Source organism: Emys orbicularis, chromosome 1, assembly GCF_028017835.1.
Source record: "Emys orbicularis isolate rEmyOrb1 chromosome 1, rEmyOrb1.hap1, whole genome shotgun sequence".
NCBI lineage: Eukaryota > Metazoa > Chordata > Testudines > Emydidae > Emys > Emys orbicularis.
Window position 1 is genome coordinate 93,392,804 of NC_088683.1, and position 24,888 is coordinate 93,417,691.

Consider the following 24,888-nt stretch of genomic DNA (forward strand, 5'->3'; position numbering starts at 1 on the left):
TCAGAGAGAGGGCTCCTACAGGTGGATTTCAGTGGAATATTCCATCCAGTTCAACCCATGCCTCCTTCCCATCCTCCATTCCCGTCCCTGTTCAGGGGCACTTCTCATGAGGGTCTCCTAAGGCAGGAAGTTCAATCTCTCCTACTTCTTGGAGTGATTGAGCCAGTTCTCCCCAGGTTCGTTGAGAGAGGGTTCTATTCCAGATAATTGTCGGTTCACAAGAAAAAAGGTGGATGGAGACCAATCCTTGACTGCAGGACTCTGAACATATTTATCATTTTGCAGCACTTCAGAGTCGTAATTCTAACAATAATAATTCTGGGGACTAGTTCATCGCCCCTGACCTCCAGGATGTACACTCATTGCCTACAGTTTGTCATTGGGCAAGGATCATTACCTATACAGCGTCCTCCCGTTTTGGCTTTTCAACCACCCCAAGAGCCTTTACAAAGGTCCACTGTGGTCAGCCTCATCTCCTGACTTCAGCTGATACCACAATCCACAGCACAATCTTGCCTGCAGCTATTAGGCCACACGTTTGTGACACCCCATGCAAGACTACACTTTCAGTTCCTTCAGGCCTGGCTCAAGACTGGCCCAGCAAGCACAGTCTTTCCAAGTAGGCACCTTACCACCAATAGTTCTCAGCTCCCTCCAGTGGTGGAAGGATCATCAGAGATTGTGTGGGAATCCCCTTTTCATGTCCAGCCCTATCAAGGGTCATCACTATACCTCACAACTGGAATAGGATGTCCATCTTCAGGACTTCACAGCACAGGGCAAATGGAATCTCCAGGAAGTATCCCTCTCCACATGAGTAATCTCAAACTCAGGGCAATTCTCTATGCTTGCCATCACTTGCTTCTTAACACCAGGATCCACTCTATCAGAGTGATGCCACTCTGTTGTCCAGTAGTGTGCTACATGAATCTGCAAGGGGGAGCAAGATCCCAGTCTTTGTGGACAGAGTCAGTATGACTAAGGAACTGGTGCATATCCTATCACATAGACCTATCAGCGGTCTACCTGCCTAGTAAACGCTATAGCAGACTCCCTGAGCAAGGCCATGATTGGGAACTCAGCAACTTGATATTTCGGAGCATTTTTCCGTCCTGGGGCCTCTTTGAGGTGGATCTATTTGTAATACCATCCAATACAAAATGTCATTGCTTCTGCTAAAGAGGAGGTTACATCCACAACTAGATGTGGGATGTCCTCCTCATCCCTTGACCCTTGTACCCTCTTGTTGGCAGGCAGGTGTACACCATTGATTCTCAAGGCCCCAAACAAGCTAAAGCAAGAAAGGGTAATATAACTAGCTTGATAGAACCATGATGGCCAAGGCAGGTATGGTTCCTGGATCTGCTTCACCGCTCTCTGTAGGCCCCTCTTCACCTTCTGCTCATGGTGGATCTCATGACAGAGGAATTGGCCACCATGACCCACCCCAACCTCTTCTCTCTACACCTCAAGGCCTGGCTCCTCAATTATTCTCGGGCATGGAAATGTGCTGTTCTTCTGAGATCAAGACCGTACTCCTGAGTAGTAGCAAACTTGCCACAAGGAAAACATACCTGCAAAAGTGAAAGTATTTCCAAGCCTGGTGTGTCCATCAAACCATATCTCCTTCTGAATTGCTCCTTATAAACAAGTATGACTGCCTGTACAGTAACTTGATTTCTTCTTTGAGATTGTCTGCCTTCCTTCCCTTCTGCTACAGAGTTGTACTTCAGGGCATTGTGGTTGAGAAGGAACTGGAGTGGCGACAGGTCTGCTTCTTCCTATATACCTTCATGCCAGAGCACGAGGATGTATAGGGGGAAAGTGTGGACCCACAGACGCTGCTAACGAATATCTCTGGTCAAGAGTGCATGGGTTCACGCACATCCTAATGTGGAGCACCCATTGGGACAAACGCCTTGAAGAATTCAAGTTACTGTGCAGGTAAGTAACCACTCTGTGGCCCTTTTCTGTAATACCCATACCTAGGATTTTATAACAATACATTGTTCTTCAAAACTGCTGTCTTTAGTAAAGTGAGTGCCCAGTTCCATCATGAGAAGTCAATTAGTCTCTCTTCCCTCTGCCCTTTATCCCACACACCTAAAGAAAAAGGGTGGTGTTCCTTTTAGGACCGTAAAATTTCTAATTCCACTAACTCAAGATGCTAGACTATTTTGAATCCTTCTTTGTGCACTAGTAAGGCCCGAAAAGTGGCAAAAGACCTCTAGATCTGACTTAACAAAATTGATTTGACTTTGTATTATAAGCTGATAAATGCAGAAGGAATCTCTAGTCCCCTAGGGGTCAAAATCCTTTAAACTAAGATGGTGTTAAACTTTTGGTTGGGGCAGGAGTCTACCTCTGCCAAATAGATTTGCCAGGTAGCATCCTGACCCTTTGTTTACAATTGTACACATGGCTAGGGTACAGACATGGGTACTTGCATTGGTGCATTTTTGAGTGTTACTGTCTGAAGCCACAGATCCTAGTTCTTTTCCCTACTGTGTGGATACTAGGTATTGATAGACAAAGCCCATTGATCATAATGGTGGACTATCCAAAGAAGAAAACACTTTCTCCCCCCCCCCCCCTTCCTGTATACTGAATTTTTAAAACTTTTTGTTCATTTTTGGTTGCATTTCTTTGCATGCGTTGGATAAGGTGGAACTTGAACACCCACTGGTGACAGTTGTATTACTGTTCTTGACAGTTTTTTAGTTAACATTTTTCAGTTGCTTAGTAACATGAGTGTGCTGTGGAAGTCATCTAACTAGTATGATGAGCCATAACTGCTGCAGGAGGGGTTAGACTTAAATTTTTTTAGAAAATGTAAAAAGAAAGAGAAGGTGCTTATAGATGCATCTGGAACTGTTTCACACGAACAGTAATACTACTTAACTCTCATAGCACTTTTCATCAGTAAATCTGAAAGGAGGCTGTAGCTGCAAAGTAGGTACAAAAATTCTTTCTTTCCTCTCTGCCTCCTGAAATTAACATTTTCAGATCATAGGTGAGATCGTCAAGTGCTATGGGCTCCAGTGCAATCAGTGGGCAGATGATAACAAGCTCTATGTCCTTCTAATCAGGAGAAGCTGATGCTATCTTCCAGCTGCTTCAGCCAAGAAATACATTTCTGGAAGAACAAAAATGGGTTCAAACTCTACCTAAATGAAATGGAGGTGATACTAATAGGAAAGTGGAACTAATCGGCAGAAACCCTGAAAGCACTTTACTGAGAGCGTCTGCCCCTCCATTTGTCAGGATGATAGCTTCTTCAAGTCTTACTGGACACACTGCTTGCTCCTAGACACCCAAATAGCGGTAGTGGCCAGAAGTAGGTTGCAACCCTTCCTCTCCGATACAGTCCTAGCCATGGTCATGTCTAGGGCAGACTTGTACAGTGCTCTCTAAGGAAGAAAGTGACACACAGGTTGTGTGTGTTGTGCTAGTTGGAAGTCTATCACCTAGGACAAGCAAGTCAATGAGAGCATATCACACCAATAGGCCACTGGTTCCCCGTCTGGATCACTTTAAAGATCCTGATCTTCAAAGCATGCAGGGTATTAGGAGCTAGCTAATTTCTGCTATCCTCCAAGAGCACATTTATCACTAAGGACAATACAATTTACAGTTCCTAGTGCAGAATAAAAGGGGCATTCTTATTGGTGGGTCCCTAGTTATGGAATTCCCTATTCTTGGAGATCAAGTGAGTTGGAGTGTTTGCCATGTTTAGAGAACAATCCAAGCTGTGTTTTTACTCAAGCCTTCCTTCACTAAAGAAGGCTTCTAAATCATCCAGCGACATTTCCTTCATAATTAGCATTCAAAAAATTTCAGAAATTTAATATGTTCTAAGGAGGGGCACAGAGTATTGCACTAATCAGACTGCAGTAATGCTGGACTCATTGTATTATAGGGCCTAGATATAGTGATTGGCACATTAAAAATTTCTTTAGAGATGCATGTTCTATTCTTGTGCCTGAGCTTTCTCTCTCATCGCTCTGGCCACAATATTTGTAAAATATATCTATTGACTTTTTACATCAAATATGGAGATTCCTATTCAGGCAGTTATTTTGAACAAGCCCTCAGGTAGTGTAGTGCATATTGATCTAAATTCTGTGGCAAGGCCCTCCAGTTTACTAGTAAGAGCTGCACTGAATGCTAGTATAATGTTAATATAGTCAATCGTAACATAAGAATGGCCATACTGGGTCAGACCAAAGTCCAGTTTAGCCCAGTATCTTGACTTCTGAAAGTGGCCAATGCCAGGTGCCCCAGAGGGAATGAAGAGAACAGGTAATTCTCAAGTGGTCCATCCCCTGTCTCCCATTCTCAGCTTCTGGCAAACAGAAGCTAAGGACACCATCCCTGCCCATCCTGGCTAATAGCCATTGTTGGACAATTTAGTAACCTGCAGTTTTATTTTAAATAATTCTAAAAAATACACTACAAAATTAAAATCAATGTTCCACTCCTGAACAATTTAGAAGCCCTGAATGGCAGCCTCCTTGCTCCGTATGCATTGGATCTCTGTCATGGCCTAACCTAATCCTCCTGCTAGACCACATTTTCTTAGGGACTTATCAGTAATTGTGGGCATAGGAAAAAAAGCAGTAAGAAGCCATGTAGAATCCTCTAAACACAGCCGTTTTGCTGCTATCTTCACCATGCTCAACCAACATTTCACCTGCTCCTCCTGAGTGTCTGGGTATTATTCACAGTTTTCCCTACAAGGGAGGAGTTAGTTTGTTTAATCTTCTGCAACTACTACTGCTATAAAAGGACAACAAGAGGAAGATTCTTTTGGGTCAAGTACACAGGCACTGAACTTCCACAACGAGTGCCCATATAGAACTCCTTCCAGAAGTTTTTGAGTGTGTGTTTTATTTCACTCGACCAGCATAATGAGAAGAATGCAGGGATTTTTAAGCTGCTTCTTCAACACACTGCCTAGTAGTCAGTCTAGTTGAACAAGTGTCACTGACCCAGTCCATTCACCGCCTAAGATGGCTGTAACAAATGCCTTCCCTTCTTGGAGATCTTCAAGATCAAGTCCTCCAACAAATGCTCATTACAAGAGGAGTTACCCCTGCTTGGCCTCCATGCAAAGGGGTTAATGCTATTTCTCCATCAAGGAGTACCATTTCCTGAAAATCTGGAACATCTGCCCCTAATCTTCCTCAGCCAATTCTACACTTACTAACCTGGTGGGTAAAACCAGAATTTTCATGAAGAACATATAGCTCTCACATCCAGATGGAATAGCCCTCACAATAGATTTCAGTTTGATGGGCTTTGGGATTCACCTTGTCTCTTACTTAGTTCACAGTATGGACCAGTTTGGGAGCACAGCTACTCTTTATATGTGAAATATGAGTAGTAAGGAGAGTCTTGTCTGATATAAACAACTTACCTTGGTGTAGGACTGGGCGGGGAAGTAATTCTGATCAAATCAGACAACTCAATTAGGGTAGTCCTCCTCGGCAATCAGCATGGTAACATAACATGGTACATCCGTTGCATAGTTCTGGGCAGAACAACGTCCATGGGAACTAGCACCATTTCATATCACTGGATGAAGTATGGGACAAACATCTGGTGAACACCTAAGCGGGTAAAACAATCACACAGAAAATTTGGCCTTTCATTTAGAGACCTTGTAAATGTTGAGCAACCATTGAGGAATACCAGATGAATACTAGAATTCACCTACACCTCAAGTACACCCCAGAATTTTCCAAACTTGAGCCTAAAGTTAGAATCCTAATGCCTTATTTAGGCACCTAAATAAGAGGCCAGATTTTCCAAAGGGTTGAGCACCTGCAGCTAAATATTAACATAGGTACTAGGCCTGTCAAGCGATTAAAAAAATTAATCATGATTAAGCAATAATAGAATACCATTTATTTAAATATTTTTGGATGTTTTCTACATTTTCAAATATATTTATTTCAATTACAACACAGAATACAAAGTGTACAGTGCTCACTTTATATTTATTTTTGATTACAAGTATTTGCATTGTAAAAAGACAAAAGAAATAATATTTTTCAATTCACCTAATACAATTATTGTAATGCAATCTCTATCATGAAAGTTGAATTTACAAATATAGAATTATGTACAAAAATACTGCATTAAAAAATAAAACAATGTAAAATGTAGAGTTTCCAAGTCCACTCAGTCCTACTTCTTGTTCAGCCAATCACTAAGACAAACAAATTTATTTACATTTGCAGGAGGTAATGCTGCCTGCTTCTTGTTTCCGGTGTCACCTGAAAGTGAGAACAGGTGTTCTCATGGCACTGTTGTAGCCGGTGTCGCAAGATATTTACGGGCCAGATGCGCATGCTTCAACCACCATTTCAGGGGACACGCGTCCATGTTGATGACAGGCTCTGCTCAAAAACCATCCAAAGCAGTGTGGACCGATGCATGTTCATTCTCATTATTTGAGTCAGAAGCCACCAGCAGAAGGTTGATTTTTTTTTTTTTTTTTTTGGGTGGTTCAGGTTCTGTAGTTTCTGCATCAGAGTGTTGCTCTTTTAAGACTTCTGAAAGCATGCTCCCTACCTCGTCCCTCTCAGATTTTGGAAGGCACTTCAGATTCTTAAATCTTGGGCCGAGTGCTGTAGCTATCTTTAGAAATCTCACATTGGTACCTTCTTTGCGTTTTGTGAAATCTGCAGTGAAAGTATTCTTAAAATTAACATGTGCTGGGTCATCATCCGAGACTGCTATAACATGAAATATATGGCAGAATGTGGGTAAAATAGAGCAGGGGACATACAATTCTCCCCCAAGGATTTCAGTCACAAATTAAAAAAAAAAAAAAAAAAAAAAAGTGTGTTAATTAAAGTGTCATCAGCATGGGAGCATGTCCTCTGGAATGGTGGCCAAAGCATGAATGGTGATACAAATGTTTAGCATATCTGGCACGTGAATACCTTGCAATGCCGGCTACAAAAGTGCCATGCAAATGCCTGTTCTCACTTTCTGTTGACACTGTAAATAAGAAGAGGGCAGCATTATCTCCTGTAAATGTAACAAACTTGTTTGTCTTAGCGATTGGCTGAACAAGAAGTAGGACTCAGTGGACTTGTAGCCCCTGAAGTTTTACATTGTTTTGTTTTTGAGTGCAGTTATGTAACAAAACAAAAAAATCTACATTTGTAAATTGCACTTTCAGGAAAAAGATTGCACTACAGTACTTGTGTGAGGTGAATTGAAAAATACTATTTCTTCTGTTTTTATCATTTTTACAGTGCAAATATTTGTAATCAAAATATACACTTTGATTTCAATTACAACACAGAATACAAGATATATATGAAAATGTAGAAAAACATCCAAAATATTTAATAAATTTCAATTGGTAGTCTCTTGTTTAACAGTGCAATTAAAACTGCGATTAATCGCAATTAATTTTTTTTTTTTGAGTTAAACGCATGAGTTAACTGCGATTAATTGACAGCCCTAGTAGGTACCTAACTTTTAAGCATCCAAATTGGAAAGTTTGGGCAAGAGTGCTGCAACTGTTATTTAGAGGCCACATATTTCAATGTGAATTAGCCATCATGGTTACACCTTCCCTCTGGTACCTTCCTGATTCTCAAGGTTCTTAGGAAAACAAGGAAAGACAATGCTCAGATCATCTTGGTGGCAGAAGACTGAAACTACAGGGCCTGGTACACCACTCTGGTTTGGCACTTTTAGATGGTAGTGGACAGAGACCTTAGAAATGGATGGATGATTTGGGGATAGGCATTCCTTCTCAAAACGTTAAAACTTTTATCCCTGGGTTAAATTTTTCATCCAGACTTAAAATGTTCTCTAAATCAATGGTTGTTGAACAGAGAGAGAGTTGACACAGCTAGCAATGGAGATCAATGGGGAACCCTTTCACAAAGGAAGGTGATTGTGTGCCTCATCATACTACAGAATCTGGTCAAAATTGGTACAAAATAAATGGATCAGATTAATCAAATCTACAATGGCTAACATATTTGATTTCCTCCAGAAAGGATTGCACAAGTGCCTTACCCTGTTGTCTGCAGTTCAGGGAAAGACTATTGGATTATTCTAGTTTCCCTGAGACAGGCTTTCCTGGTCTCCAGATTTCACAAAGCCATGCTTCTTCAGAAGCTAACTTGGAAATCCATCTCTCTTACCTAGTCTTTTTATCCCTTTTAATGTATGATGCCCAGCTTTCCTAAGAGACTTCTTACCCTTGAAGTAGCATACTGGGGGCCATGATCTGTGGCCATACTGTAATAAGTCATGTTTGATTTTAAATAACAAAATGTCTCTGAATAGCTCCCTTTTCTGCCAAAGGTATTTTGGCTCTGACTACCTTAAACGGGAAGTATTTCCCATTTTTTGCCCCAACCTCAAAGGCCCAACAGAAGGAAGATGGCACACTCTTGGCATACGTATACCTGTAAAATTCCATTCATTCAGGACAATGAAGTGACAAGTTTCTTTCCAAAAAGGTTAAACTGCTTTTAAAATGAACTGTTCCTACATGGATTAGATCTTGTATCTCCACAGTCTATTAGGTAGCCAAAGATTCTTGTCTTGATGGTATTTAAACCCGTTTTTGAAGAGTGTGGCTAATTTCTTGGAAGACACCTATACTATGTTCTCTTTGCATGTTCTTTCCAGCCTTCAAACTGGACTCTTTCACCTCCTTGGATGAAAAATTGGTAGCTGTGTTCTGAGGCACATCATTTAGTAGTTCTTCCAATATGCTACAATGTGGCCCAGTACCACTCCATTTGGTCATTTGTCACCAGTCTGTTGCAAGTGGACCCAATTGCTGGATCCCACATGCTTCCAGATCAACTGAGTAGAGTCCACTCACTGTTCTAGCTATGGGGTTTTAGGAAGGACTCCTGGCCTCAGAGCTCTTGTCAAAGTCCCTTTTTGGGGAACATGCGATGCCTCTGCCCTAGACCCCTGAAAAGTGTCTGAGACACTTTGACATCCCCCGCCCCCCAGTCGCTTACACATGCTCTTGCAGAGCTCCACTTAGATTATGAGCACCCTGAGCATCTAGTTTAACCCCTTTTAAGGACAATAAGGCAAGAGGTGCACTAAATACTCCAGTAACAGCTATGTTCGTGAAATGAAACAATCTCTACACTCGAACTCACACAGAAAAACAATAAAAGACAAACACACTAGATCAACTGTGGGTGAACACTTTTCACAAAGCGATCCCTGTATATCTGACTTCAGCCCTCATCCTCAAAGGAAACCTTCACTATACCTTCAAAAGATGAGCCTGTGAGCTTAAATTCATAAGTTTGCTAGACACTAAAAATCATGGACTGAAAAGAGACACTGGATTTATGATTTATTACAACAATCTATAAACTATTAATCCCAGACCCACGCTTTTTTCATATTTTCATTTTCACACTGATTACATTTCCCACATCTGAAGAAGAGCTCTGTGTAAGCTCGAAAGCTTGTATCTATCATCAACAAAAGTTGGTCTCCTAAAAAAATATTACCTCAACCACCTTGTTCCACTTATTAGTTTAGGAATATTAAAGGTGGGGGGGGGAAACTTCTCCACCTTATGGCTTCCAACATAATCTAAATGTGGATTTATTTACAGAAAGAAATATAAAAATATGAATACTTTGTTAGTGAAGAACTAAAGCTTTTGTGTACAGTACCTCTTTCATGAATATGAAAAATGCAAAGTGACATCTGGTAGGCAGCCATTTTAACATCACTTTAACTGAAACACTTTATTTCTTCAGTAGTTTAAAGACAACTTTCAGAAAGTCAAGTGATTTTCAAGCTGTTTAAATAAATGGAGAATTTCCTTTGAAAAGGCTTTTACTGCTTTGTACTGTAGTTATTTTGATTTTCAAGGTATTTCCTCCCCCCCCCCACCACACACACCTCTCTTTTCCTTTCTCAAATGGCTGTGTGAAAATATGCGTAGGAATCCCAAGGTTCATCAGCCAAAACAAGACTGACTGCAAAGAGATGGTGGAATTATTTTACCCCCGTGAGGACTCTCATTTTAATATTGTTTTTAATCAGTGAATGTAAAGAAATAAAATTTGGTCATCTTTTGTGTTTGCAGAAGAGGTGGAAGAGGAGGAAAAAGAAAGCAAGGAACAGGATAACGAGAGAGAAAAGGAGGAGCACAAAGAAGAAGAAATACATCCAGAAAAAAGTAGGTACCGTAAAGGTGTTGGGTCTTATTGACAGGAAGAATGAAAGAATATCAGTGTAGTGTTGCTCTAGAATTAAATTCTCAGGTTTAGCCTTTGTTTCAGTACTTTAATGTGAGACAGATGTGTTGTCTAATTGAGAAATATTTACATAGTAACAAAATATCTACCTTAAACTTAATAATATATTTTTAAAAGCTGCAGGTTGAAGTGCATGCGTGCCACTGAAGTACTGTTAACCACATGAATGTTCCTAGTAAACTTCTGTCTGATAGTCCAGGGACAATGCTCATTCCACTCAGAGGTTTTCCTTTGAGTTTGATTTCTACCAAACTTGCAGATACTTTCTGATGGACAACTCAGAGATGGAGCTTTAGCACTTGTGCTTTCTTTTAGTATGAAAATTCATAGGGAGAAAATTTGAAAGTTGACACTCCTGCAATAATCAATATCTCCTTTAAAAATACTCTTTATTCTATAGATACTTGCACTGTAATAGTATCTTAAATTAAAAGAATCAAACTTTTCTAAACATAGGTAAGTAGTTTAGGTGGTAATGCAAATTTTAAAAAAATTTAAGTTAGCTGTACAATAGCTGAAAACCATGAATATACAGATATCTGCAAGATTTGAGTTAGAGCTCATAGCAGGTATGCAATAAAAAGTAGATATGGAAAATGTATACAAGTCCATCTCTCTAAACCAATATTAAACTTAATTTTTAATTTGTTTAATTTTACTCCCTTACTCCCAGTCTTCTCCTTTTGTACCAAGCTCCCTTTTTCTCTCTGTATTTATGCTTACAATAGCCTCCATTCATTGTAGCTTAATCAGGTTATGGTGTATATATACCTAGGTCACTACAGCACGCTGTAGAGAGGCAGGAGAGGGGGAGGGGCTGGATGGGGATCCTCTGTGCCCCATCTCTCTCAGTACAGGGAATTACTGCCCTATATATCTCTATAGGGCTCAAAGGTGAGGGAAGGCCCATTTTAAAGAAGGTAAGTGAGAAGGAAAGAATGGTACTAGAATGGTCATGCATTTTGGAGGAGCAGTTTGGCAGGCTCTGTGTGCCCAAGATGGCTATGCATATTTTCATTACCTCATTTAAATTTACAGAGTATGTCTCTTTAGAGTGTTATAGGTTAAAAGGGTGGTGGTTCTTCGGTGCATTGAATCAAAATTCCATATTGAAGTCACAGTGTAGGGGTTTTCTGGTTTATGAAAAAAAAAAATTAATATCTGAGATTTTCCCCAAGATTCTGTCATCCTTTGAATAATGAGTGATTGGACTTGAAAGAAAGGAAGCTACTGATAGCTGTAGGCTTCCTTTGGTTGCTGCTGTTCTTAAGATTCCTCAGCGGTTCCTGTGCCATATGCTTCCAGGTGAAGTGTCAAGAAGGAAGCGTTCCAAATCAGAGGATATGGACAACGTACATTCTAAACGTCGACGGTACATGGGAGAAGAGTATGAAGCAGAACTCCAAGTAAAAATTACAGCCAGAGGGGATATTAACCAGAAGCTGCAAAAGGTATACTAGATCTTGCTGCAGAATGGAGGTGTCAGAAATGTTTTTAGGTGGAACCCACAGCTCTTCTATTGTAGATCTTTCACTTTGAGTTCTAGCCTCTTTTCTTTGGACATAATTTCCATATTAACCTGCAAATCACAAAAATCAGTCCATTGACTGTATTTTCATTTTAAATTGCATAAACTCCTGCTTTTATTATTAGATGTTTTGTGGACATCCAAAATACTTGGATGAATGAGAAAAGAAACTATTGTGCAGAAGGAATCGTTTATTATTTTAGTGTAATAGTAAATTATCATATTTCATTTATGGGAAGTAATGACCTAAATTGCAAGGGAAGATATACTGTATTGGGAATCAGGAGATCATGAATTCTAGACTGTGTCTTCTAGCTAGCTTTAATAATTCTGTGCCCTTCACAGTCCTTATTATTGATCCAGACCTTCTAGGTTACTTAAACTGGGAATAGAACATAAATCTCTATTATGGCAAAGCTAAGTTTCAGCTACAGTGTCACACTACCTCTGCATCTGTCAGATGTCTGTGCTTGTCTGTGCTGTCTGAAAAATGGGTCTACTTCTGCATATATAAACCACTGTTATAGTGTGTTATGCTTCATCCTTTCTCATGGCTGGTCCACTGAGGATAGTGGCTGCCTGGTGCTATTGGTCTTTTAGCTTAAGCATTAGAAGCCTGTGCTGAAGATTTAGGGATTAAATCCTGCTGCTGCTGCATAATGGAGGGAGGGGACAGGGTTGTTGCAGTTGCACATCATAGAACTTATTTTAGCTTTCTTTGCTTTCAGATACTAGGTGATGAAAACCATAGAAAAAACCCTGTGGTAATTAATTAGATATTCAGTGCAGTTTTAGGTTGTGTGCAGGAAATAAAATAAGGTACAGATTGAATTATAGGAAATATTGAACAGCTGCATCATTCATCGAGCACTGTCTGACCTATGCACCGAGTGGGGAATAATACATCCTGTGGAAAAAATAGTATTGATCATGTAATTGAAGAGTGTGTTACAAGGGGAGGTAGGGTGAATTAAGATTTCATGGACAAATCTTAAAGTTGGCATTTCCTAACTTTCAAGTACTCAACTTTACAACCTAAATAACATTCTTTTGTTGGTTTTTATATGTAATCACTATATAAAATGCAAAATCTGGAGAATGTTCTCCATCAAATTATAACTATTCTCAAGCAGGTCAAATTTTGGGTCCTGTATAACTAGGCAATATCTTTTTAATGTATAATTGTTGGTGATGCTCACCTCTTTCAGTCTGAAATCATTCATGTTGAGGTTGGCTTATAAGTATTATAAAAGATTCTAATGCTTTACTTAGAAATTTTACTGATTTTGTTGCTCCCACTATCTAGCTGTAGTTTAAGTATGACTTACGGGAGGATGAGAATGTTTGTATCCTATTGTTTCTTTGTGAAGTACAGAGAATATCTCAAGGATTTAAAAAACAAAATTCAGCATACTTTTAACTTTAAAAAATCCAGGAATATATAGTATTGTCTGCTGCTTTTTGTTGGAGAATTGGTGGGGGAGGAAGAGGAGTGAGAGCTATCTCATTTGGAGTTTTTTTTGAAAATGTGTTCAAAAGTGTACTGAACCGTTTCCAAATACAGTGTGGCCAATCAGTGTGAATGAGTGTCAAATCTAATTTCAAATAGGGATTTAAAATAAAAAAGTTTTCTACATTTTCCTACACCAATGGTACTGTCATGCTCCAGCAAAAACACTCTGACCAGACTGACTCCGCAGGTATGGAAGGACAGGAGCCTTCCACATGTTGTCTGGTTGAAGCATAGGCTAGGAAATTTAAAAAAAAAAAAAAAAAAAAGTGTGCGGACATCTTCAAAATTTGTCTGTGTTGGGAACCAAAATACATTTGGAAAAAGTTCAGTAGCAACTATGTTTGAAATGCTCTTTAGACCAGAGCCAAGTGTAAAATACATTTTAAATTTAGGCTGGGCCTAAGAGAACACCTTCACTAATGAACCATTTAAATGGGATTAAAGTTTGTTTTTGTCGAAGCAGCCTTAAGGCTGTCCTTCTCTGCAAACAAGAATGCAGCCTGCATGGTGTTTGCTCCAACTTTACTGATATAGTAGATAGTAAAATGAAATTAAAACGTTTAGAAAAAATAATTTGTGGGTTTCAAGAAGGGTTTGCTCCTTTTACAGTTGTGTGATTGGAGAAACATCCTAGCGTTAGAAATGATAGAACTTCTGCTCAAAATGTTCTCCAGTTTTATCTCTTTCAGCACTTAGAATTTGAGCTGCTTCTTGGAGTGATGGTCTCTCGGTGTATTCCACTGTGGGTGCATATGAGCTCCATGCTCCTGAGACCAGAAGATTTTTGTTAGAAGGGTCAACTGGTCCGTGCTTGCGCTCTTCTTCTCCTTGTGCTTGGAACCAAGGACGTAAGGGGCAGTGCGGACCAAACGCCTCTCCAGTTTCTTTCTATTGCCAGTGTTCTGAGATGGAACCCTTCAGGGTCTGCAGCATTTGCTACTTTTTTTTACCTGCACATAATTGTAAAGAGTCTTTTGTACTACTTTTAGATAGTTTTTTAATGTTTAGCAAGTTAGGACAAGTTTAGGATTGGGGGGGGGGGCATTCCCCCCCCCCCCCCCCCGGGTGACTAATATGCCCAAGATCCCAGGATTCAAGAACTGTTTCCTGCCCCTGGACTTCCTAGTCAGCAATGTTCACCTAAAGTTCCTCTGCTGCTTTGGGCAATCTTATATGTCTTCAAAGTACAGCATACGCTGATCCTTCCCCAGCAGAACTCGCCAAGCCTGTGAGTATCTGCTTGGAAAATTTCTTATGGATTCCACAGCAGGGCCCCAGTCTGACCCAGGCTGAACAGTCCTCTAATCGGTTGGCAGAGGCACTGAGGAACATGCCTCCAAGCATGGTGACTTCCAGTTCCAGGGCTGATAGAAGTAGAACTGAAGACTCCTCCACTAAAGAACATCAGGAGAGTAGCAAACATCTTCATAAGCGATGAGAGAAATTCCCCTCCAGGTCTACTTCCAAGAGGATGACCTCTTCCCTGACATTATCTAAGTCAAGTGAGACTTCATATCCTGGTTCAGGAGGCTCAGGAGCACATAAGGGACACAGCCTCCCATCTCGGAAGAGCAAGAGTGCTCTAAGATCAGCATCGTTCACAGGAGCAATACCATCCGTGGTACCAACAAAAGAGAAGCACCGAGTGCCTCCTACCAAGGGAACTGTTGCACTCCAAAGACTGGTCGACTGTCACCAAAGACTCTGACCAGACAAACTCCACCTGTACAGGATGGGAGTCCTCTGCACCTCTCCACATCTGGGGGGAGAGATATTAACCCTGAAGTTATAGTCATCGTCCTTGGAGTCTCCAATACTCTCAGATCCAGTTCTCACATGAGAGACCCTGACACCACCAGTCCAGGGATGGCATGAAAGAGGGAGTAGTTCTCCGGTACCTTCCACCAGCTGTGGCATCACAAGAGCCACAATACCACCCATGGAATTGAAACTACCTATTTCTCTTCAGGTGAATCGGGCATGAGTGAGAGAGCATCATCACCTCCACCAAAGTGGGAGATTAGCCCAGATAGAGGATCCAGAATCTCTTGGGCTCCTTTATATTAAGATAGTGTATGCATCTTGGGACCAGTAGTACCCTATGCCTTTAGAGATAATATGGTGGGGATGTCAAAGTTCTTTGGGATTAAGTATCTTCTTTCCTTAGAGACATCAGGTGAACTTTTCCTTAGATTTCTACAGGTACACTTAGCAGCTATTAACTCTTGCCATCCTCCAACTGAGACAACCACTCCACCTTCACTCATCCTGATATTGTACAATTTCTGAAAGGTCTGGCCAGGACCTTTCCTTCTGTGATGAAGCCCACTCTGTAATAGGACTTCAATCTGGTCCTCTCAGCACTAACACGGCCTCCATTCGAACCTCTGGCCTCATGCTCTTTGTCCCACCTATCTAATGTATGAAGGTTGCCTTCCTGGTTGCAGTCACCTCAACTAGAAGAGTAGGTGAACTGGGCACCCTTATGGCTGATCTAAAATACACAGTCTTCCATAAGGACAAAGTTTCTCTAAGACTTCACCCTAAATATACCCCCATAGTAATCTCAGAATTCCATCTTAATAAGACAGTTCAGTTCACATACCTGTCTTCTTCCCTAAACCACACATCACCAGTGAGGACAGAAGATTTCATTCTCTGGATGTCTGTAAAGCTTTGGCATTCTACCTAAAGAACAATATCTTTTAGGAAACTTCCTAAATTCTTTGATGAACAGATGAGAAGGGGAAGTGATCTCTTCCCAGAGACTTAAAAATGGATTTCAAGCTGCATTTTGCTGTCACAAATTGAGAAGCACTTCTTCTCCATGAGGGCCCATTCGACTAGGGCCAAGGCCACACTGGTACCCTCACTTTGAGACATTCGTCTCATCGAAATCTGTGAAGCAGCAAAATGGGGCTCAGTCCATACCTTCCTGAATCATTATGCCCTGGTACAAGTTTCTGCACCCAACGCAGCTTTCAACACAGCAGTCCTCCAGTCATCGGCACCACAGAAGTCCTCTCACCCTCCTCCTCAATGAATATTGCTAGTCAGTCACCCACCGTGGAATAAACATAGTGTATACACTTGAAGAAGAATACACTTGAAGAAAGAGGAGTTACTTACCTGGTACAGTAACTGGCATTCTTTGCGATGTGGTCCCTATCTGTTTCAGATATTTATAATTCATGGTAGAGAAGAAACTGGAGAGGTGGTTGGTCTACTCCTTATGCCCTCAGTTTGGAGTATGTGGAGAAGGGTGCAGGCATGGACCAATGGACACTGCTCGCAAAAATTTTCTGGTTTCAGGTGCATGGGTCCATGTGCACGCACAATGAAATACAGATAAGGGCCACACATCTCACTCTAGTTACTGTACAACTTCTCTTTCCACAGATGGAAGCATAGGGCAGTTGTGTTGGAGGAAAACTGTGTCTGAAAGAAATGTGTTAGGCTTGTTCTTTCCACTGAATTTCTTAAATTCCAGTTTTAAAATGTCAGGATCTATGGTGACAGAAATAAGGTCAGGGAAAAGTCCATTTACACAAAACTTTACCACAGTGCCTTTCACACTATTGTTAAGGATCTTATAAAAACTGCTTTGGTAGGATTATACATGTTTATCATGCTATAGAGAGATGGACTTGTTCAGCAACTGGCAGAGGGTCCATCTATATCTATTAAAACTCAAGATGAGAAATTCTTTTTTCTAACTCTGCATCTACAAAAATATTTAAATATCATGGTACTGATGATCAGATGGTTATTTGACAGAATGGCAGCATCAATCTTTGTATGTGACAAGATGCTGAATGTGTGCTGTGCATAAAGACATTGCCAGCCTCCCAAGTACTGGTAATGTATGTTTGCATATTTTTCTAGGTCGTCCAGAGGTTGTTAGAGGAGAAACTCAGTGCCCTGCAGTGTGCTGTATTTGACAAGACTTTGGCAGATCTGAAAACACGAGTAGAGAAGATAGAATGTAGCAAGAGGCATAAAACTGTGCTTACTGAACTACAGGTACTTATGTGTTTTACATGGCACAGTATGGCATTGTTTAAAAACTAGCTTCTCAACTAGCTGTGTTTTTTTTTTTTTTTTTTTTTTTCCCGAGCTGCCCCAGTCTTCCTGCAGAAAGTGTGGAATTTTCCAAACCTGAGGCTACTGAATACATGTTCGATCAGTCTGTGCAAGGCTCATGTCATGAACTCTAATGATCTATTGACATAAGCCTTGCACAGACTGATCAATCTATGGTACCTAGGGCATTTTCAGTATACCCATCATCACAGTATTGAGGCACCAACCTATGTAATATAGCTGTCAAATAAATTGAAAATCATGTGACCTGTGAATTTTTTTGATGTTAGCCATACTTCTATTTTAAGTTCATAAGGGCAAGGACAATCTCTTTGTGTGTTTGTAAAAAGCCTGGCACAATAGGAATCTAATCCATGGCCCTTAGGTACGTCTGCAGCACATATAATTAATATATGTCATACAGATTGCAGCCTTTCTTGTTACCTTGTAAAAATATGTAAAAGGTAGGGAGTTTGAGTGAGCCAGGTTTTTTAGATCAGAGTTTCCCAAATCCATTGTCTGAAGCTCACAGTCTATGGAGAGCCAGCAGGTCTCATGGGGATGGCTCCTTGCTTCCAGTTCTTCATACAGATGTTTCATTGCAAAGAAGAGCCTGGGTGTCTATAAAAGAAACTGGAAATGAGGAGAAGGCAGCAAGGCTGCCTATACAAAGGTCTGCTGCTTTGTAGGAGAAGAGCATTAACTGGTGCCACCAGAAGTAGCCAGCTATGGAAGCTGCCATCTGGAAAGGATCAGGATCTGCCAATGGATGAAGAAAAGCAGAGGGAATGGGCTCTAGGCAGTATGTCCAGAGTAGGAATAAGAGATGTCTGGAAAGTATTCCGGAAGATAAAAGAACCTAGCATCTGGACAGTGTATGCAGGGGGAAAGAAGGATCAGGTGGCAAAGAAACTCAAGTACGGGATAAAAGAGAGAGGGCAGAATAGATAGGAAAGGGAGATGAAGTGAAGAGCAGAAAAAGTACGATTAATTTTTTCCCAAATGATAATCCATGAGACATTAAAATAGTTTTAAATATTTTCCTAATGTTACTTTTCCACGTAAGTAGTTGCTTTAGGTGCTGCGGGGATATTGCCTGATCACCATTGGGAAGGGAGGGTGGTATGTGTAATTTCTAGAGGGAAAGATGGTCCAGACTATCTCTTTAAAAAGTTTGAGACTCCCTCCCTCTCTTGCACACATGCTCTCACACACACTTGCTTCTCTGCTGTAGAGTATTAGTTGCAGGTTGTGCCATGTTTCATGGGAAAGACTATTTTCTCTAAAATTGCATTTAATTTATCTCAGTGTGTATCTTTAATTGGTCTAATTTTTTTAAAATGTTTTTTGTGGTTCTCTCCCCCTCCGCTACCAGGCTAAAATTGCTAGATTGACAAAACGTTTTGGAGCAGCCAAGGAGGACCTGAAGAAAAAACAGGAAGTAAGGACTGAAATTGTAGATTCTTTTGTTAGTTTTTGCTCAAAAGTAGTCTGAGTAATAACCTGTGGAAATACACGTTTCAGTATGAAAAGAACGCCATAGAAATACAGTTAAACAGTTTCCCCTGTTATGGAGAAAATTTCTACCCTCTTCTAATTGTAGAAAGTGCAAGAGGGTGTTGCCTTAGTTAGTTTGGTCTGATGCTGGGTGTGAGACAAATAATGTCAGAAGTGTTGGTTAGCAGGTGGTAATGTTAGAGACTACAATAAGCCTAGTGTTTCCATCTTTTCATTCAAATTCAAGGACCTGATTCCGATTTTCATTAAGGCCTCTTTACACACTCTGGCAGCATAAAGGTGCATTGAAATGGGTGTAAGAGCTGGTCTACAGGGTGTGGTAATGTGCACTAGAGGAGTTTAAATTATAAAGAGTTTAACATGCACAAAGGAACTTTTAGTATCCATCAGCAGTATCTATGTAGGACAGTTAGTGCGCAACATAGTGGTGCACTTTAAAATTCGCAGCCCTCTAGTGTGCATTGCCACACTGCGTAGACAAGTCCTAAGTGTAATTTAGAGCAGTGTAAAGGGACCTTGTTGTAAATGAGACTGCAGTTTCAAGTTCATACGTAAAAATTAAGGAATAAGATGCAGTTCCCTCAGATCGTAGGACAGGCTCGCCTTCAGAGGCTCTGGATCCAGCCTTCCTCTTTAACTTGGAACAGAGTTTGAAGGACTCTGGAGGGAGCCATGCCCACGCAAGACAGATAGATGGCCATGATACAGGGCTTTGGTGGGGAAAGCAAGTGAGTAGATCCAGACGAATATCTCCTTTCTCGTCACATTTTGGGGAAAAATTTAAAGAAATTAGGAGTAAACAGGGAAGAACTATTTCCTTGAGTCCAGAAAATATATTTGTAATAAGTTACCAAGGAAAAAGATGGAAACTAAAAGTCTGAATGAGTTCAAGAAACCTTGATTTCCCCCTACCGAACAGTTTGAAGCTGGGATTAAGATATGCCAAATAAGAGGGGACAGTATGCTTCATTGAATGAGCTCTTAGAGCTCCTAAAACATCTCAAGTTCTTATGTCTTGAGTCTATGGCAGTAGAAATTGCACGTTGGACAAAAATGGAAAAAATAGAGTTTAATATAAAGCAGTAGATTTCAAGTTGATTTATTTCTTTGTAGAATCCACCAAACCCACCTCTGTCTCCAGGGAAAGCAGTGAGTGATACAGGCAGCATCAGCAACCTAACCTATCGGTGAGGACTGAGAAAGCAGCTGTGTCTCATTTTCAGGTTTACTAGAGTAGGAATTTGTCATTTTAATACTGAGTTGTGTTTAGAACAAGCCCAGTAAGAGATCTTGCTGCATATAATTCAGTGAATATCCTGAGTTTGTGCTAGTTTAATATTCTTGTATTTTACCCATTTATAATGCCCTTTCATTTCCTCCTTTGCTGTTCAGCTATGAATGCATGCCCATTCTTTTCATGTCACAAAACTCATATATTTACTACAGAAAATGTGCACTTAGTTAAGGTAATGCCAAATATTGAGTAGCTAGTAGTAGTAGATTTTTAAAAAGGAGTTAAAATTACCTTTAAAAAAAATATTACAGGTATTTTTATCGGGAAAAGTAGATTGTGTACAAGTGCACTAAAAGTAATGAATGAAGTTGGCAGTACTGTGGTAGAGATGACAGTGGATTAATTTACAGGAAAAAAGTATTTAGTAATAGGTGGATATTGAAAATGACATAAGTACAAATAGTTTAGATAATTTTTTTTAAACTACTGCTTTCTCTAGACTCCTGTACTGCTTGTTGGTACACCTCAGAAGCACTCACTGGGAGATGCTAACATAAACCTTTATTCCATAGAAATGCCAGCACAGTGAGACAGATGCTGGAGTCCAAGAGAAACATAGGAGAGAGCACATCAGCACCTTTTCAACCCCCCATGAATGCAGGTAAGAAGCTTCGCCTGGTCTTCAGAAACACACTTCACAATTTTGTTTAAACAAAGACTGCCTTCCTGAACATTGTGAAGATCAAGTCTTTTCTACAGAATCATCTTCTACTAACAAGCGTTGGCCAAATTAACTACATACTTACTATATAGACAGTTGCCTAACTTTGGCCCTGATCCAGCAGTTTTGTTGCACGTAGGCAGATCCCAGCCCCTTTGACCTCAGTGGGACTGTATGTGTCTGCAGGGGTCTGCCTGTGCATAGCAAGTTATAGAACTGGGGCCTTGATCTCTTATAATTGTGCCTTTGTAATTTCTCAATAACCAGCTGTAGTATTGTTTCCATAAGCTGAGTTTTTACAATTCTTGCTGCATTTTATCTTTGCAGTATTTTAACTGATGGATAAAACTTGCCTACTAACACTTTCTTGAAAATATGAGTTCAAGATTCTAACATTTCTCTGCATCAATCACGTATGTGTGTAATTTTGACACTAAGAAAATGCCATCTATTTTTCTTCAGGGTAGGGGTTATATCTTCCTATATATTTGTACAGCACCTAACACAATGGGGATCATATACTGATTGGAGCTTTGGGCATGATTGTAATATAAAATATAAATAATATTTCTTAAAAGTTACAAACTGTCCTGCTCCCCGGTGAAATTATTAATCTAATATTGTGTTTTTCCATTTTATGCGGTTGTATTGATGTGAAATTGCTCACTTGGTACATAAACTTTAACATTTTTCTGTCCTTTCTGTAGTGTCTGCTCCCAGTCTTGCTGCTCCTCAGACAGTGGTCAGTGGACAGCCCAAACCTCAGACTCCTGTGACCTCCAGCTCCATGACAACATCAGTTCTCCCTACAGCCAACACAGCTACAGTAGTTGGCACCACACAGATGCCCAGTAGCAACACTCAGCCCATGTCTGTCTCACTGCAGTCTTTGCCAGTAATTTTGCATGTTCCGGTTGCAGTATCCTCCCAGCCTCAGCTCCTGCAAGGCCACACAGGGACTTTGGTCACCAACCAGCAGTCAGGCAATGTTGAATTTATATCTGTACAAAGCCCTTCTACTGTTGGTAGCCTTGCCAAAACTCCAGTGTCTCTGGCGTCTACTAACCCAGCTAAACCAAATAACAGCCCTTCTGTGCCCAGCCCTGGTATTCAGAGGAACTCTCCGGCCAGTGCTGGGTCAATAGGGACAACACTGGCAGTACAGGCTGTTTCTACAGCACATCCTGTTGCCCAAGCCACAAGGACTACTTTGACCACAGTGGCTACTTCAGGACTGTATAATCCTACCAGCAATCGGGGTCCCATACAGATGAAGATCCCACTCTCTGCATTCAGTAGTCCAGCTCCCACTGAACCAAGCACCATCACAGCACCTCGAGTTGGTAAGCTATGCTTGAATATTAATTTTGGGAGTGGAAGAGAGAATAGATGTGCAAGAGGAACATGAAGCTTTTAAACAGGCAAGAAGTGGAGTTTATTCATATAGGAATTTTATTTGCTAAGAATGATTTACTGAGACAACTCCTCTAGACTAAGATCTGTCAAAACTGCTTACACCAAAAAAGTGTTTGATTTTAAGTGTCTGTTGGACATTTCTGAATTTCTTCTAACAATAAATGACACAAGCACTTTTGCCTGCTAAAGTTTTCTTTGTTTAGAATTGGTGCCACTTGATGCCAGAAACTCCCAGTCTACTATTAGTTGTTATGCATTTATTTTTAATGCAGCCTTCCAAAATGACTGTATTATCGCAGGGGTTCTCAAACTTTTTTTCTGGGCCTTCCCTTTGAAAATATTTCAGGCTGTGATGAACCTCTCCCCCACAAGTGTTAACAAATTACAGTACATACCCATCGGAGCATACTCATGGTATTGCCACCCTTACTTCTGCACGGCTGCTGGCGGCAGCACTGCCTTCAGAGCTGGGTGGCTGGAGAGCAGCGGCTGCTGTACTCCACTCCCGCTCCTGCTCCCTCTCCCCTTGGCAATATTTTCTTGTGGTCTTGTGACCCCCTACAATAGCCTTGCAACCCCCTTTTGGGTTGGGATCCCCAGTTTGAGAAATACTGCTTTACAGAGTAAAGGCACATTACAAGGAAAGTAAATACTATATCGGTGGCATTACAATATTGTGGCGCACCTTTCAGAATACAGCAGAATAAACATAAAAAAACCAAATAAGCAAAATGAACAAATGAGTGCTAAACTAGTATCAAAGCAAAATGTATCAATTTTGTTAAAGTCGAGCCTTCAAGCGCAATGAATGTTTAAAAATGATACCACAGTAAGCAATTGAAGTGCTTTCCTACCATCTTCAGCCATTTGGTAATGCTGCTGCTGCTGCTTCTCTGCATTTCTAGATTCAGTTGCCATATGTCAGGTGGAGCAGTCTTGAGTATTTTTGGGACTAGTCCTCAGTGTTTCAGACTGAACGGGTATCCCAGTGACAGAGAAGCAGTACTGCATATTCATAGATTCTAAGGCCAGAAGGGACTACTGTGATCGTGTATGAACCCTCCTGTATAACACAGGCCATAGAACTTCCCCAGAATAATTCCTGTTTGAACTAGAATGTGTCATTTAGGAAAGCATCCAATGTTGATTTAAAAATTGCCAGTGATGGAGAATCTACCACAACCCTTGGTGATTTGTTCCAGTGGTTAATTGCCCTCACTGTTAAAAATTTATGCCATATTTCCAGTCTGAATTTGTCTAGTTTCAGCTTCCAGCCATTGATTGGATCTTGTTATACCTTTGTCTACTTGACTGAAAAGCTCATTATCAAATATTTGCTCCCCATATAGGTACTTGATATAGCCATCTATTTAATAGCTAAAGCCATCTATAAAAAAATTAAACCACTTCATGGTAAGGTAAAATACAAGCAGAGCTTGGCTCCAGAACTAGTTTTATTTCACTTTCTTGTTTGAAATTACACATTCAAACTGCTTTACTCATCAAGCTGGCACTTGTTTATATCATATTCAGCTTTTAGCTCAGAACCCATAACTAACTGTAGTCTTGCTTTGCTTAGCACTTTGGAGTAGGAGTTTTCCCACTCTTACAAGCAAGGAGCACTGGGAGTTTTCATTGTGTGTCAGGAATATATTCCCCAACCCCTTTAACATGTATAAAATGGAGCCCCAGGATCTCCCTACTAAAGATGCAGTGTCTGTTCAGAGAGCAGTCCTATCAAACTAAATGATTCTGTGCTCAGTCATTGTTTCTGTGTTCAGAGTCAGTTTGCACTCAAAAATGTGAATACATATCTTTGTTTTTTACTTTATAACCTGTCAGTGTAAATACAGAATAAAGAAGGATTTGGGGGATTTTTGTCGTGGAGATTGCTAATGAGGTGTTCCAAAAATACGTTTAGAGAACACTAAGAGACCTCTGAGAAAAAAAATGTGTAGCATTGTTATTGGACTGGAAAGTACCTGTGATTTTATATCTGCCATCCCATCTACATTTTGTAAACCACTTTGAGATCTACAGCTGTATAAAGCTTTTAATTTTGAATCATATTAACATTTCCACCAAGTGTATTTTTATCATTGTATGTGTGACACTGATTAGATATTGCAAATGAACAATTTCTTGATCCTTCAGAGAGCCAGACAAACAGACCACCAACTGATGCTTCAACAAATAAGAGACCAATTGAGAGCACAGCACAGGTAGGTTGTGGTTTATGCTTCTATGTAACATTCTGAAGTTATAATCCACAGGAGCATAGATTTTCACCTGTCTCTCTCATCCTGCAACCAAACAACTTAAATTCCTTGTTTCCTTCCTTTCTGGTTTTCCTTTCTTGCGTTCAATTCATGTTTGTTTGTTTTTCTTCTTCTGACCCATAGTGTTACTGGAAACATGAGCTCTTGGTAATATTTGCAAAGATTCCCAGTATAATTAGGACCAACAACTTTGTGAAAATAGATGAGTTAATTCCTTTCTTTCAAAGAACACTAAAAACATGTTTGATACAAAAGCACACAACCCAGGTTTGTCTACAGCTTCTGAACTTTATTTGAAAGCTGCAAACCTGTG

The 24,888-nt window shown here is 40.4% G+C and overlaps 1 protein-coding gene across 1 annotated transcript in view; it reads left to right on the forward strand.

The window, feature by feature from the left end:
- ATF7IP (activating transcription factor 7 interacting protein) overlaps positions 1–24,888 on the forward strand; it is an 87,978-nt gene that overhangs the window by 12,192 nt on the left and 50,898 nt on the right. Inside the window, exons 3-10 of the mRNA XM_065407981.1 lie at positions 10,112–10,204; positions 11,589–11,734; positions 17,210–17,347; positions 18,783–18,848; positions 20,039–20,112; positions 20,732–20,820; positions 21,588–22,223; positions 24,451–24,518. Of these exons, the coding sequence (XP_065264053.1) occupies positions 10,112–10,204; positions 11,589–11,734; positions 17,210–17,347; positions 18,783–18,848; positions 20,039–20,112; positions 20,732–20,820; positions 21,588–22,223; positions 24,451–24,518 (1,310 nt within the window). The remainder of the gene's footprint in view (positions 1–10,111; positions 10,205–11,588; positions 11,735–17,209; positions 17,348–18,782; positions 18,849–20,038; positions 20,113–20,731; positions 20,821–21,587; positions 22,224–24,450; positions 24,519–24,888) is intronic.